Source organism: Silurus meridionalis, chromosome 4, assembly GCF_014805685.1.
Source record: "Silurus meridionalis isolate SWU-2019-XX chromosome 4, ASM1480568v1, whole genome shotgun sequence".
Lineage (NCBI taxonomy): Eukaryota > Metazoa > Chordata > Actinopteri > Siluriformes > Siluridae > Silurus > Silurus meridionalis.
The window spans coordinates 31,601,684-31,616,309 of NC_060887.1; the positions used below are offsets into that span (position 1 = coordinate 31,601,684).

A 14,626-nucleotide genomic window follows, 5' to 3' on the forward strand; every position below is an offset into this window, starting at 1 on the left:
AATGTACTCAAAGCCAGCTGGCCTTCAAATAACTTTCCCATAAATTAAAGACAAGAATGGGTTTGGACCAACGTAGTCATTGTTGCATGTACAGGAATAATACACTTCACTGAAATCAAGGAATTGGAACAAGTGTGGTGTATTATGACTAAGATTAAACACAACAAGCCTAAACAGTGACGTGAGTAATCAAATTATCCTCTATACAATCATAGACAAAAAACAAAAGCATGAGCAGTTTCTTACCATATCCCATTTGGCATTGATTTTCTCTTTCTCAAACTTGGCAAACTCACGACGGTCATGAATGATCATGAGCAATTTCCAGATTAAAAGAAGGGCTAGCCCAATCAGCACGATTCCTGCAACCACTCCAGCTACGATTGGGATGATATCAGGACCAGCTGGGCATTCTGGGAAACAAAAGATTAGGGGGGGGGCATGACTCAGCAAATTTCCACTTCTCCATCACAATTCAGTTCTAGTGACCAAACTAAAGTTTAAAAATACACTTGCTAAATAATTTTCTTTAATGTACACTTCCAGTAGCGTGACATCGTTATTACATTTTATTATTTGGATTCTTTCCTGACATAATAACCAAAAGTTTGCATTAAAGGGGACTGGACTAACACACACACACACATAATTACTGTTAAAATATTCACTGCACAAAACTAACACATACATACAGTATTTAATATTATATGGACAATTAGTTGGTATTGTATCACAAATTCTCTGTACTGGTCGGTATTGCAGTGTTACTGTGTCTACTGTCTCTCTGTCTTTTTTTTTTTTTTGCAATAAATTTGGCACTTTGTGTAATGTCCTAGTTAATGTGTGTAGTTCTGTGTTGTGTTATTTTTTTATTTAATTTTTTATGTGGTCTTATGTAGCACCTTGGTCCTGGGAGAACTTTGTTTCTGTGTACAGTACTGTATATGCTTAGAATGACAATATAAGCCTACTTTACATGACTTCTTCAGACTATTTTAGATTAGATATTAAAATCAACTGTATGGAAAAGCCTTTGATTGGCAGTGTACACTACTGAGGTGCCCTACAAAAAGCGTACAGAAATTCTCTGGCTAAGAAATTCGTAATAAAGTGAAACAACTTCGTTATTTGTTTGTTACCTAAAGTCTCGACCACATGGACTTCGGTTTGGTTCGTGACGGAGTAGGTGTAGTAGAACCAGCAGTCGTTAGCATCTCTTTCCTTGCAGTGCATGAGCGGAAAGGCTTGTACAGGCTGAGGAAGGGCGTCTGTGTGTTTCACCTTAATTAGTTTGAAGTAGTCGCATTCTTTTTCACAAGTGTCCACCTTTTCTCCCGTACCGAAGGCTCGGCATTGCACACATGCCCTGTGAAACAACGTGCTGTTTGTTATTCATCTGACAGTGATAAACATTCATTCTTTTCATATCATTCCCCTTTCACTTTTCCTGGGTTTGCACTGATTTCTTGATTAAAACAGGCTAAAAAGGTCAGTCCAAACTCTCTAGCTATCTCTATTCTCTGACACAGATTCCAGGTCCTGGGATTCCCCAGGCTCCATACACTACAGCAGAATCTAAGCTGCCAGCAACCAAAAGAAGAAACATGACATGACTTCCGTTGCTTATACTCATGACTTTAATTTATAACTAACTACCAACTCTTAGAAAAGAACTTCATCTGGAAACTTGAGTTCCAGCTTTGCTACCACTGACTGCTACAGCAGCTGTAACACTGCTGTCCCTGATCTGATCTGTCAATCTCACACTCTCTTCTCCTTCCACGCATGAAAAAGATCTCAACATATAACCTCATATATTGGTGATAAACATATATGGAGTCTGTGATTAGTGTTATACGGTATAAACCTATACCACCACATTGTTGAACAGATAAATCACAAGGACTAATTAAAGATGGATTAAAAAATGATGTTATTTCACAAAGAAAAATTACTACATTACTACACACGCTCAATAACAAAACAACGAAGACCTCAGACTACTCAACACTGAATGTTGAAGAATGAGAGACAATATAATCTTTCTGAATAGATCAAAGAGAATCCACAAGCAAAAATTACATTTTGCCTTAAAACCTTTTTATAAAACAGTCAACTCATTGGGCTGCTTGTATAAACTCATGTCCCCAAAAACATGTCCCCAACACCAACAATAGCAAAATTCTTTCAACATTCTTCTCACAGCAAAATAAAGGAAGGAAATTAAATGAAACAAATAAAGAATGAGCAAACAATACCCTTAAAATGATAATTAACCTGAAAAAAAACATGATACGAATAAAGAGAAAATCCCCAGGAGAATACCAATTGTACATCATTCTAGAAGCTGATATATTAATAGAAACGAGTTTAGATCAGAATCGTCCTGATGTGCCTTATTTCAAAAGGTTCTGCGAATCAATGATTGGAGGAAAAGCCTAACATCAACTAATAATAAACAAAAAAAAAAAAGAAAATGGCAAAAGGCAGCAATAATGAAAAGAATGAAATGCTGTAGATCAAGTAGATCATTTATGATATTCATAACTTTCTCAACTTGGTTCTGTTTAAAATGAATCTTGTAAACTCTTGTATAGGTGTTGACTGTTTTATCTGTTAGACACTTCTAGATCTAGGCTTGAATTCTTTGAATTGTGGCTTTCCTATGCTTACTTGTGTTCAGTGCAGACTCCTGGACAGGTGGGGCAGATCTCACATGTGGGTCCCTGGAATTTAGGATCAGTGCACCTACAGGTTCCACATTCACAATTGCCTCTGCCGTTACAGATCTGATTATTGGAGGCCAGACATGTCGATGTATCTAAGGAGCAGTCACAAGCACTTCCTGTGTAGTTAGCGTCACAAATACAGACTCGGCATTCGCAGCGGCCATGTCCTAGAATAACACAAGAACAGAGATTAGCAGATTAATAAGTACAGTGATGAATCGGTATTTATAAATGGAGTCGTTAAGCAGTTAGTACCTCCACAGAGCTTGTTGTTGGAGCGGTCGCAGTTGAAGTTGTCGCACTCGCAGTACTCGCCGCTGTAGTACTCCACTGGGTTGTCCTTCTTCTTACATTCGCACTTGCCACACACGCACTCGCCGTTGTTGCTGCAGAGATCGGTGCTGTTGTCCTTGCGACATGTCTTTTCAAGGTCCTCACTGGACACTTCGTCTTTCCAGCACTCGCACTCTCGCCCAATTCGATCCTTATTGCACCTGAGAAAGAAACGAGAAATCTCAATGTTGTGCAGTTTACCTGCGTTAAATTTAGCTACATTATTAAATGATTATTAATGAGGCAGATTGGGTAGATTATTAATGAGGCATTCTTCATTTTATTCCTGACTATCTAAAACACATCTCCAGTGATGTTTAATTATGTGTGTTATAAATTCTCCTCAAATGGTGGAGGAGGTCAGGTACCTGGGGTCAACAGTGCAAAGTAATGGAGAGTGTGTTAGGGAAGTAAAGAAAGTGCAGGCAGGGTGAAGTGGGTAGAGAAGTGTGACAGGAGTGATTTGTGATAGTAGGGTATCTGTAAGAGTGAAAGGGAAAGTTTATGTGACTGTGGTGAGACCTGTGATGTTGTATGGATTAGAGACAGTGGCATTGACTAAAAGACAGGAGGTGGAGCTGGAGGTAGCAGAGCTGAAGATGTTGAGGTTTTCTTCGGGAGTGACGAGGATGGACAGGATTAGAAATTAGTTTATTAGAGGGACAGCACATGTTGGACGTTTTGGAGACAAGGTGAGGGAGGAGAGATTGAGATGGTTTGGACATGTGCAGAGGAGGGACATGGGGTATATTGGTAGGAGAATGCTGGATGGAGCCACCAGGAAGGAGGAAAAGAGGAAGACCAAAGAGGAGGTTTATGGATGTGGTGAGGGAAGACATGCAGGTAGTTGGTGTGAAAGAGGCAGATGTAGAGGACAGGGGGTATGGAGACGGATGATCCGCTGTGGGGACCCCTAATGGGAGCAGCCGAATATCAATATACACTTTATTGTGTAATTTATCAATATAATTGAATCTAAAGTCTATAGTGTTTACTTACTCTACCAGACTACACACAACTCACCGCCATCACTATTCATAAGCACACATCACGTAGCATATGCATATGATATGTTCACTATGTATAAAAACTGAAAATTTCCGTGGTAAATGCTGATTAATATTCTATAAGAGTCAGCAGCTCTAGATTCTGACTACAACTCACTGAATATAATAATCCTTTGGTTCTAATACAATTGTCTTATCATTTCTAATGAAACAAATGAGCTCCACAGAAGAAGCTTAAAATGTTAAAATGTTTATGTGATAGTATTTTCTATAAGGACTCTGTTTTGCAGCAATTCTGGAAAGAGTCTTCAGTATGAAGAGTTTTGTAAAAGACAGAAAATTTTGGACACAGCTGATTTAAGCTTCTGTGCAAAGGCTGTTTATGACCTGTTATGTCCTGTTATAAGGGGAAAAAAACAATCAGCGAGTGACAGTTCTGTGGTGGAAATGCCTTGTATGGAGTTCTTTTATGCCGTAATTACAGAGATCACATTTTCTTCTTTCTGATTTTTCATGGAACGTCACCTAAAACTCTTAACCTGTATCTGCCTGCTTTATGCATTGTGCTACTGCAACATAAATTTTAGGCTTTGATCAGCTATTTCCAGCTGACAGGGTGCAGATCTTTACATTTCTGTGAGTGTTGCTTTTCCTTAAAGTAAAAACAAAACAGATTTGCGACCCCAAATATTTTCGTGTCGATGAATCGTTACCTGCAGGCACCACATTCGAAGGTGCCGTTGCCGTTATGGCAAAGATCGCTGTTCGGGATTCCTTTCTTCTGGCAATCGCAGTCACAGATAAAGCTCAGTTCGATCTCCACTTCCTCAGTGAACCCAAGAGGTCTGATCTTTAAGGTCTGAGACTTGCCTTGTTTGGGGCAGCCATTAACTGTGATGTTTATGCTGAAGGAGACCTGCATAAAAAGAGGAAAACTGAATGACAATCAGCAAATTATATCCTTTGATTAAAAATTCTATTAAAAAATTACATAAAATATTGACAATATAAACTATGCGATACAATGACATATGTATGCTGTACTCCTGTGTACAATAAACTTTAGTATTTATATTGTTTAGAAACAAAAATCTTTTTGATGTATGTTAATTTCAAAACCACACAAACCCAACAACCTGATCACACAATAACACATTTTTGGACCCAAGTGTATGTTATAAGCAAACTATGATTTGAATTTTCAACCAATAACTTTTCCCCCACAGAGTGTATCATACAGTACCAGGATCAAACCCACAACCTACATAAGAAATACAAATGCCAGGAGTGGAAAACAAGTACGACAAAAAAATGCAAAAGCTCACACACTGATAAAATTGTCAATGCTCTACAGATGCGTTTCTATTTTTCTACCTCATCTCCAATTGAGATGTTGGAGCATTTGCGCCCGTCCTCTCCAGTGCTCACGATTCCATTCTTACAGCGTGATTGATATGCAATTGTGACTCCTTCAGGCAGCTTGCTGTTCTCAAGAATCACCTCTGAAGACAGAGACTACGGGAGAAAAATAAAACACCACGACAAAAAGGAAACGTTTCAGCAAGTTGCTTTAGAGGAGAATAAAGAAAAGATTGGAAACAAGTACGCTGAAATACTTTACATTGTATGCATCGATAATAAGGTTGATCACGTTGCTGGAGTTCGCGGACAATGTTCCCACTGCAGACTTTGGAATGAGGTTTTTCAATTCCTGTGGGAGAAAATAAAACAAAACAAAACCCTGAAAAATGTTTTAAAGGGCAAGCCACAGGATGGAGACAGATATGAAACTTATATATTATAAAGGACTCGGTCACGTTCCGGGCAGGAATCCTAAATAGTGATTTTGAAATGTGTGGCAAAAGCTCGAGATGGAAAATATTTTCAGAGTGATTCAAAATTCCAAAAAAGGCCAGATTAAACCGCTTGTGAATTCGAGTCTCACTAGAGACAAATATCTGATGTGCAAATTATAAATGAGTTTTGCCTTTAAAATATAAAATTCATCATGAATTCACTAAGGTAATAGTTCCATATAACTAACAGTTTATACAACAGACATTAAAATACACCTAAAATCAATATATAAGTAAAAACACAAGTCCAGAATAAAGCAAATTATTATTATAATTTAATAAATAATATAATGATTAAATTCCAGAATGCTGAAAGCTGATAAATTGCTGAACTCCAGGTGTTAGTATTGGTACAGTGGAACCTCGGGTTACGAACGCCCCAGCATACGTATATTTCAGGTTACGAATCGCAGTTCATCAAAATTTTTGCCCCTGGTTACGAACAAAATTTCGGGATATGAACGTTGCACACCATAAAATCACAGGCAAGTCGGTTCTTTTCTTATCGCCACCCACGCTCTATCCACGCGTATCGGGATACGAACTTTTTAGGTTACAAATAAAGTACCGGAACCAATTAAATTCGTAACCCGAGGTTCCACTGTACTTGTTTTCAGCCTCATGTATGATGTTAAATAAGGTTTATTTGGTTTACATTTTTGGTTTAAATCTCAGTGTATGCATAATTTTATTTACTGACAGGATAAACATTTGCTTGTCCTGGCATGTTTGGGGAAAAAAACATTACAAGTTTTTACATCAAAGAATATATTCATAATATATTCAGAATATATTCATACGAACTATTGTGTGTTGATAATAAAGTTCATAAGTGGTTGTTCATAATAACTAATGGGGTAATTAATGTGACTTCTAACTTCTAACATGCGGTACAATTGAGTATATTCTGAAAACAGAATTTTGGTCAATTACATAAGGCAGAAGTTCAGGCAGAGGTCATAAACAATGTACACAAACTTCAAAAAGATGGACTTTTCCCAACTGAGAAGAAATTTTATTAAACAAACATTTAATATATTCAAAGCACACACAGACACACACACACACACACACACACACACACACACACACACACACACACACACACACACACACACACACACACACACACACACACACACACACACACACACACACACACACACACACACACACACTGCTAAAGGAATGAACGAAGCCTACTTTATAAACAGGCTGAAATTCCTCAGTGACGGCGAAGATGGTCTGGATGTTGTTTTCACTTAGTTTCTGCACCAGATGTGCTATTGAAGGGTAATCCTGTCAAATAGATCAATAAACCAATACATTAATGACCGAATGCAGAATTATTTAAATATATCACCAAGCAACAAATGAACGCTACACACAGTACATACATAATAATGGCTCATGGTGTACATGTTGTTTTCCAGGTGACATTTGCCATCATTAGGCAGCACAATTCCACCCAGTTTTCCATCTCCTGCAAAGTGGAATCCTGCGTCCGTAGAAAACACCAGCAAACGAGTGACGTTTCTCCAGCCAATGTGCTCCTGATAAATAAAGCGTGTAAAAATACAGTCATCCAACCAACACAAACCTGATCACTGTGTGCGACATTTTATTCAACACTCTTACAGAGTGATCGCTTTCAAAACCAACATACTTTTCTATTAAACATATTCATACAAATACCTGATAAACTTTCTTCTCCCAAAACCAACAAACCAGCTGTAATTTATCCATCTTTTTAGCATTCTTTCTTATTATGTTCAAAACCAAACAATACATTCCTCATTCATATGTCAAGCACACCATGCGAATTAAAACCTTTTCGAACACATCAAGCTTTCCTCAAATATATTTTAAATGTTAATGTAAATAAAAAATTTTCATCTAACAGCTAAGTATTTCTGTTTACATGTGCCTAAATAGATATACCTACAGCCAGTCTACCAGTCACCTGTTAAATGAAATACGATTTTCAGTTTAATAATCATAAATGCATCAAATTATATGTATATCAATCTTGTTATTATTTACTACCATGCAGATATACACAAGTTATTATAAAAAGTTACATATGGTAACTATGTTTAATAAATGTCGATAATTATAAGGCTATATCTAAATGCTACGCATGTATTGCATTTCTCTTTCTCTCTCTCAGTGCGTTAGCCTTTACAGATAATTTTTTTTAATACATACTGTTGTACAGTGTACTGTTTTACTTTGTCAGGGGTGGGGTGTTTAGGGGCGAACCTAAGTGTACAATTTTCCCAAATTTTCAGTGGTAGCTCTTGTAAATAGTTTGGGGCCTAAATAAACAATCAGCAATATTTCTTTGTTCACTTTTTCCAAAATTATAATATAAAATTTAAAAATTATAATATAGATTAGTCAAATTCTAGAGTATTTCGCTTGAACACCTAAACACAAATGTTTTGCAAGGCATTGCAACCTTTAAAAAAAGATCAAGAGGGTAAAATGCTTTTTAGACATCCATACTCACCCCACACACAGCCACTTGCATAATGGCGTCGAAGCCGCCCTCTGGAGAGTCCAGATTGCCTGAGATTTGTTGCTGCCCCACCAGTGTGTTGAACTGCTTACCGTTGCTCGTTAGTTTCAGCACATTCTTGTAGCTGAAAGGACTTGTGCAGTTTTGGTCCCCGGTGCAGGGGTTCAGAAGTTTGGCAGGGGTGGTGCTGATGTAGGGCATGACCGTCTTCTCCACGAACGAGCCAAAACCTGATGGAGAAATAATGAAATGTACAGATTCAAACGTTTTAAAAAACAACATATGTTTTTATCCTAAATTCTTCAGTATTAAATCTGTGAAACAAACTTCTGTCACAATTATTATTCACTTGTAGCACACAACATGCATGTATTGTAGAGTTAACATCAGTAGCTAACAGATACTTCATCACCAGTAAAGTGCACTTCTCATTACTAATGCAATAATAATAAAAAAACTACATAAATAAGAAAAAAAAAACAGTCTCATTTTCTTTCCTTTTTAACTAAAAATGAATAAATTGTGGTGGTAATAAAACCTACAAAACTCCGCGTGTTAAAAACTTTGATTTGGACTGTAGTCAGCAAAATATCTGCAGAATGAGATGTAAAAGTATTACAAAGTTTTTACTCTCAGGTTGTATCATTGGATCCATATTCATATTCCATATTCCTCAATCTCACAACCGCAAAACATTTCCTATTATTTTTATATTTTACTTTACACAGGCACAGTTGTACCAAATATAAGCAAAAAAGAAGCAGCTGTGATGCACTGCAGATAGACAGTCTATGAACAGTTCTATAAACAAGAAATTAATATCCAGTAAATGACATTCTGGACACCACATGGACAAATTTTCTGTATAATTTTGCTCTATTAGCAGAAACAGATCCAAAGAAGCGGCACTTAAAGCGGTGACTCATAGAATGGCATTTACACTTATGGCATTAGGCAGATGCACTAAAGGGAGTTACAATTAACTTATTTTTATACAACTGAGCAATTGAGGGTACAATTAAGCCCATGCTCAGGGGCCCAGGGGGGACAGTTTAGCAGTATTGGGATTTGTCCAATACCGTAACCACTGAGCTGCCACCTCCAAAATCTAGCTGGTGCACTGGCGTACAATGATTTGTATATTCCCGTTAATGTTGCATGTGAGAAAAAATGGCCTTGCTTCTAATGACTTTTTAGGTTTATATTAAAAAGTTTAGATCCCTGAAAAGTAAAGTTTGTCATATCGAATGATGTTTAAATCTAGAAAGGGGGATTTTATGTGGCGAACACAAATAAAATACTCTTGGTGTTTTAAGAAAACACTCTTGCTCAAACAGAAGCTTTCTTTGAACACTGGCCGATCAGAAAAGTGAACTGGAACTACCTCAGTGCCAATGGGAACTGAATAATAATAATACAGATTTGTAGACGAATGTCTGAGGTGATTTGTAGGTTTCTGGCAACTCATGGTTTAAAACAGATTCATTGTTCAATCATGGTTTAATTTTATGTTTTTAAATCATAAAATAAATTTTTATAATTCAATTCTTTGTAATTCACCTAAAATAACAAAACGCTGACACACAAACCAACACAGTTCAGGTTTATTCTGCCCCCCAACCCACCCCCCTGTCTCTGTGTTTACCCACTTGCATACTATTAATAGATTACTTGCTAAAGTAGTCTCAAGGAATAACTTAAGTAACTACCACATTTGTTTATATTCTAACAGATACAGTACAAGTTCATATATCACAGACGATAACATCTACTGCACTTTAATCCCACTTTATTGGAAACATTTTTTATTCTAGGCCTTTTTGCTCTAATTTAAACCAAATCTAGTTGATGTGTTAAATGTCACAAGAACCTCCTCTGTGCTTTCTGTTTACTGTGAAATCTCCCATGGTTACTGTTCACAGTTCCTCATTATAGTCCTAAGTTTAGAGAAATTTGCATGCTTAATACATTTTTTCTGCTCCTAGTTTTCATTTGTCTCATAGTTTTCCATAGTTTGTCTCAATTTATTTACCGATCTGGATTTTTTTAAATGATTTTGGATATAAATAAAAATGTGTTTATGGGTATTAACAAGCAAAACATATACACAAAGACAGACAGACAGACAGACAGACAGACAGACAGATATTTAAAAAGCAAAATGATTTAAAAACACACCAATTCTAAAGTCTGATGTGATATTGGACATCTTAAGCATCAGGCTGGTGCCCAGGTTTTTGACATTTTCCAGGTCATCCTTCATGGAATAGGACAAGTCCATAAGGTAGTAGAGGTCAATGGGATAGTCTTCTGCTCTTTTAAACTTTAGATCAATTGTTTGTGGTTGTCCTACACAAAAAGAAACATGTTCATATTCACACACACACACACACACACACACACAATAATAAATCACTATTTATACTGAACTGTATTTTACTACATGCTTTAATCAGAGAATTACAGATTTATATCATAGAATCTGGCTTTCAAATCAAAACACACACCAGATCTCAGGCTGACCGCAAGTTTCTGTGGCTGGATCTGGGTGATGTCCTCAGGTTTGAGCTTCTCGCCTCCTTTTATGCGGTTGGTCACATTTTTGTTTTTAAGGATTTTCAGTTTTCCCTGAGGGTTTTCAATCATGGCCAGTGAACATCCTCTCTTCTTCAGGGACTCGAGCTCATCACAGCGTGCTGATGTGGGCTCGCCCTGCTTCAGGAAATCCTGAAAGGCAGGAATCATGAGATAAATAAGTATACAGAGAAATAATCAATGAACTAACAAGTCAATATTTCAGTAAATCAATCAATAATATTCTTAAAGGTTGGACAAATATATGTGATTAGAAATCTGGAAATTTGGAACGTTATTCTAAATCGCAATTTCAATCTTTATTTTTCCTGTGACGTGTTGAGTATCTGTGCTCAGAATCTGCGCTTAGAATCTGCGTCACTATGTCTGGTACAGTGGCTTGTTGGCCCTGCAGCTCAAAACACATTTTTTCCATTAAGTGTAGCAGACTTGGAAAGCACAAGAAGCTGTGCTTGGTGTTCTTAGCTCTGCTTTTAGACCATATAAAGCTCAAGTGCTACTTCAAACAGCTGAAACATGGCGCAGGCTGATGGTGTCGACTCAGACACTGAGATCATCTGTTTATAAAATCTTCATTTTCTTCATTCACAACATCGCCACAGGATGTGGAGATGATTTGTGTGAGTCTCTATGTGGCACAGATAACTCATGAGCATGCTTTGTGCATTATCAAGCAAGAATTTCTGTTTCCTTTAACGGTTTTCGAACATCTGTGACAAACGAATGAGTCAGATAAGCTAAACATGTGAGTACTACTTACTGTAGCTGTGCACCACCCAAACTCGGCTCCGACTTGGATGCAGTCACCGCAGGACTCGGCAATAACCTTGATGCGCTCGTTCCCCTCTGCCGAAAACAAAAGCACTGTGGATGAGTTTCAGCAACTGTCGTCATGCTGGGAAAACAAAAAAGCGCTGCCTCTCTTGTGTTCTTTCATTCAGGACTTTGTGGTCCTCGGTAATTAGAGCTAAGAGGGAGTGGGATGTGTTTCCATCACATAATGAGACTTTGGTTTCTTGTGGAAAAATCACATTCGCAGGCATGCACTCTTACTGAGTGAGAGACAGATGAAGAAAGAGATGGTTTGTGAAGGATCATCAGTTTAATCAGCTTCAATTTAAGTTTAATTCAATTTAGATTTTTAACTGAACTAATTTATGTCAGTGTAAGATTGTTAACTGGTAGTGTTACCTGGCTGGGCACTGCTGTAGCATATGATGCCTAAGAATGCTGATATAAAAAGTAGTTTAAGGTCCATCTGAAACAAACAAAGGAAAAGTAGATTTTCGTTACTTTGGTGATATAATAATACATGGATGGATAGATGAATGGTTGAAAGAATAAATAGATCGACCTCAAGTCAAAAAAACTTTTCTTTTTATTGTTGAAGGGGGAAGTACAATAACATAAGAACTCAGCACTTAAAATACACAAAACACACACACAGCAACAATGTTAGTGCAGAAACATGAGTGAATAATTCATGTTCAGTGTGTGTAGAATGTGATGTTGTGGCTTGATGGAAAATGAATGTGAACATCTTTATTATTGTTCATTTAATTTACATTGAACTGGCAACCGGGCATAAAGGTGTAATGTTAAGGAAAAAATTACATTGACGCACAACCCAGTATTTGTATTGGGCTACATATTAGTAATTCTAGAATAAACCTATTATGATGTCAGAATTGCTTGTAATTGCTGGCACAGCGTAACACAAGCATAAAGCATTGTATATGTTTTATAATAAAGCATGTCACATGGCAATTACAGTAACAGTATTGTACTGGACTTACAGTTTTTTTCTTATCACATATTTAAAATACAAATTCTGCAGCCATTCATTTTAAAGATTTGAACGTCAAAAAATAATATAGTAATAAATTAGTAAATACTCAAAGTTTGTGTATCGGGAAAAAAAAAAAAAGTCACATGCTGTCTGTTCTATTCAAGTTATGAAATAACATGACCACACCTATACGTTCCCATTAGGCTATTTCAGTACTAGTGATGAAGTAATACCCAAGACTCGATCCGGAATTATTCATGCCCGAGTTCCCCCACATCACTCATTTGACACTACAAAACTGTTCAACCAGCAAATGCTTTCCATCTCAAAATCAAAAATATAAAATCAATATCCCATTTTAACAAAACAAAACAAAAAAAAATCAAAAACTACATTTAAACAAAACGTTAATGCACATGAGTCAGTGTTAATTCATAACCTGATGGTCTGTACAAGGACTGCTCATAAATAACTTCAGCGCATACCACTGCTTCCAGGTCAGAGGTGAGTTATAGAGTGTAACAGATATAAGCTACACTTAGAAACCTTTACCTAGCAGCACTGCTTTCAGAGGAACCAGCTTCTTTTTTTTTACATGACATTTGAACCAAGTGGTCCTTCTTAGCAGCTCTTTTTCCCTCCTGAAATAGTTCACTTTTTTTAGCATGAATACGTCACTATAGAATAAAACATGCGGTGCTTGGATAACTTGCAGTATCTGCCTAGATTTTTCTGTTTTGCACATTTAATCGGCATAGAAACACGATCGGTTACACAGAAATGCAACCTACCACAGAGGGGTATAACACAGAAAACTACACAGGGGTTCCATGAAACAAATGGACTCATTAGATATGCATTGGTATGCAGCAGTGTGGATAGTGGATAGTGTTGCACATTATTCAGCTTCACTTATTTGATTTTGAGCTACTTAAAAAAAGAAATTCTGCACAATTAGCTGAAATCACACCACCATCTGACTTTACACCAAGTTTGAGTACAAGTGGACAGATCTGTGTTAGTAAAATTGCTCAAAATTCTCAACACATCACCAAATAGCACAGAGTCTGTGGTACACGGGATCTTAATTTGACATCTGAGTATAATATTACACACACTTTGCCTGGTCTTCAGATAACCCACACTCGACACACCCTAAACAATGTTGCTTCCTGTCAAACAGTTCTTTACAGGAGCTACTGTAAAGAACTGTTTTCGCAATTTACAATTTTGGTGAAATGCTGAAATTCTTTAAAAGTTAAAACCATTTTAAAGACTAAAAAAAGATTTAGAAAAATCTAAAAAATGTTCACATACTGAAACATTAAGAATGAGAAGTTTTTGGGGAAGATTTATGGAGAGTTGTTGAAAGTAAAAATTCTATAAAAATTTTATTTGTGTAGTATAGTATCAGTTTTCAAATCAAAATTCAGTTTTATACAAATGTATCAATTCCAGAAATGTATATATTTAATTTATTATTTATAACTTTGCAACCCTGAAATGTATATGTTTTAACAAACGTTTTATTCCACTTACACCACAATGGTTTTTAAATGCTTACAAGTTAAAAAACAAAACAAAAATACATTTTATCCATTTAGAGTTACATTTACTGACATGGAAAATCCTTTGTTGAAAATGTAACCGCTTTACTTCTGTCTCTTAAAAGGTTTGGTTGAATTTTAGGTTTGGTTTTGATATTAATATGACTTTACTCTCATCCATAGCGATTGGATAGATTGTTGTTGTTTTTTTTTTTTTAAAACAAGCCATCCGCAAAAGTGAAAGAAAAC

At 36.6% G+C, this 14,626-nt stretch overlaps 1 protein-coding gene across 2 annotated transcripts in view; it reads right to left on the bottom strand.

The window, feature by feature from the left end:
• The window catches only part of itgb1a (integrin, beta 1a), a 35,493-nt gene that overhangs the window by 6,395 nt on the left and 14,472 nt on the right, over positions 1-14,626 (bottom strand). For both annotated transcript variants that reach the window (XM_046847294.1, XM_046847295.1), the window contains exons 2-15: positions 12,233-12,299; positions 11,802-11,887; positions 10,954-11,173; positions 10,625-10,795; positions 8,438-8,676; positions 7,323-7,478; positions 7,129-7,224; positions 5,691-5,780; positions 5,444-5,584; positions 4,783-4,985; positions 2,985-3,223; positions 2,674-2,896; positions 1,140-1,366; positions 247-413 (exon numbers count right to left, since the gene is read on the bottom strand). In XM_046847294.1, coding sequence (XP_046703250.1) covers positions 247-413; positions 1,140-1,366; positions 2,674-2,896; positions 2,985-3,223; positions 4,783-4,985; positions 5,444-5,584; positions 5,691-5,780; positions 7,129-7,224; positions 7,323-7,478; positions 8,438-8,676; positions 10,625-10,795; positions 10,954-11,173; positions 11,802-11,887; positions 12,233-12,299 — 2,325 coding nt within the window. The remainder of the gene's footprint in view (positions 1-246; positions 414-1,139; positions 1,367-2,673; positions 2,897-2,984; positions 3,224-4,782; positions 4,986-5,443; positions 5,585-5,690; positions 5,781-7,128; positions 7,225-7,322; positions 7,479-8,437; positions 8,677-10,624; positions 10,796-10,953; positions 11,174-11,801; positions 11,888-12,232; positions 12,300-14,626) is intronic.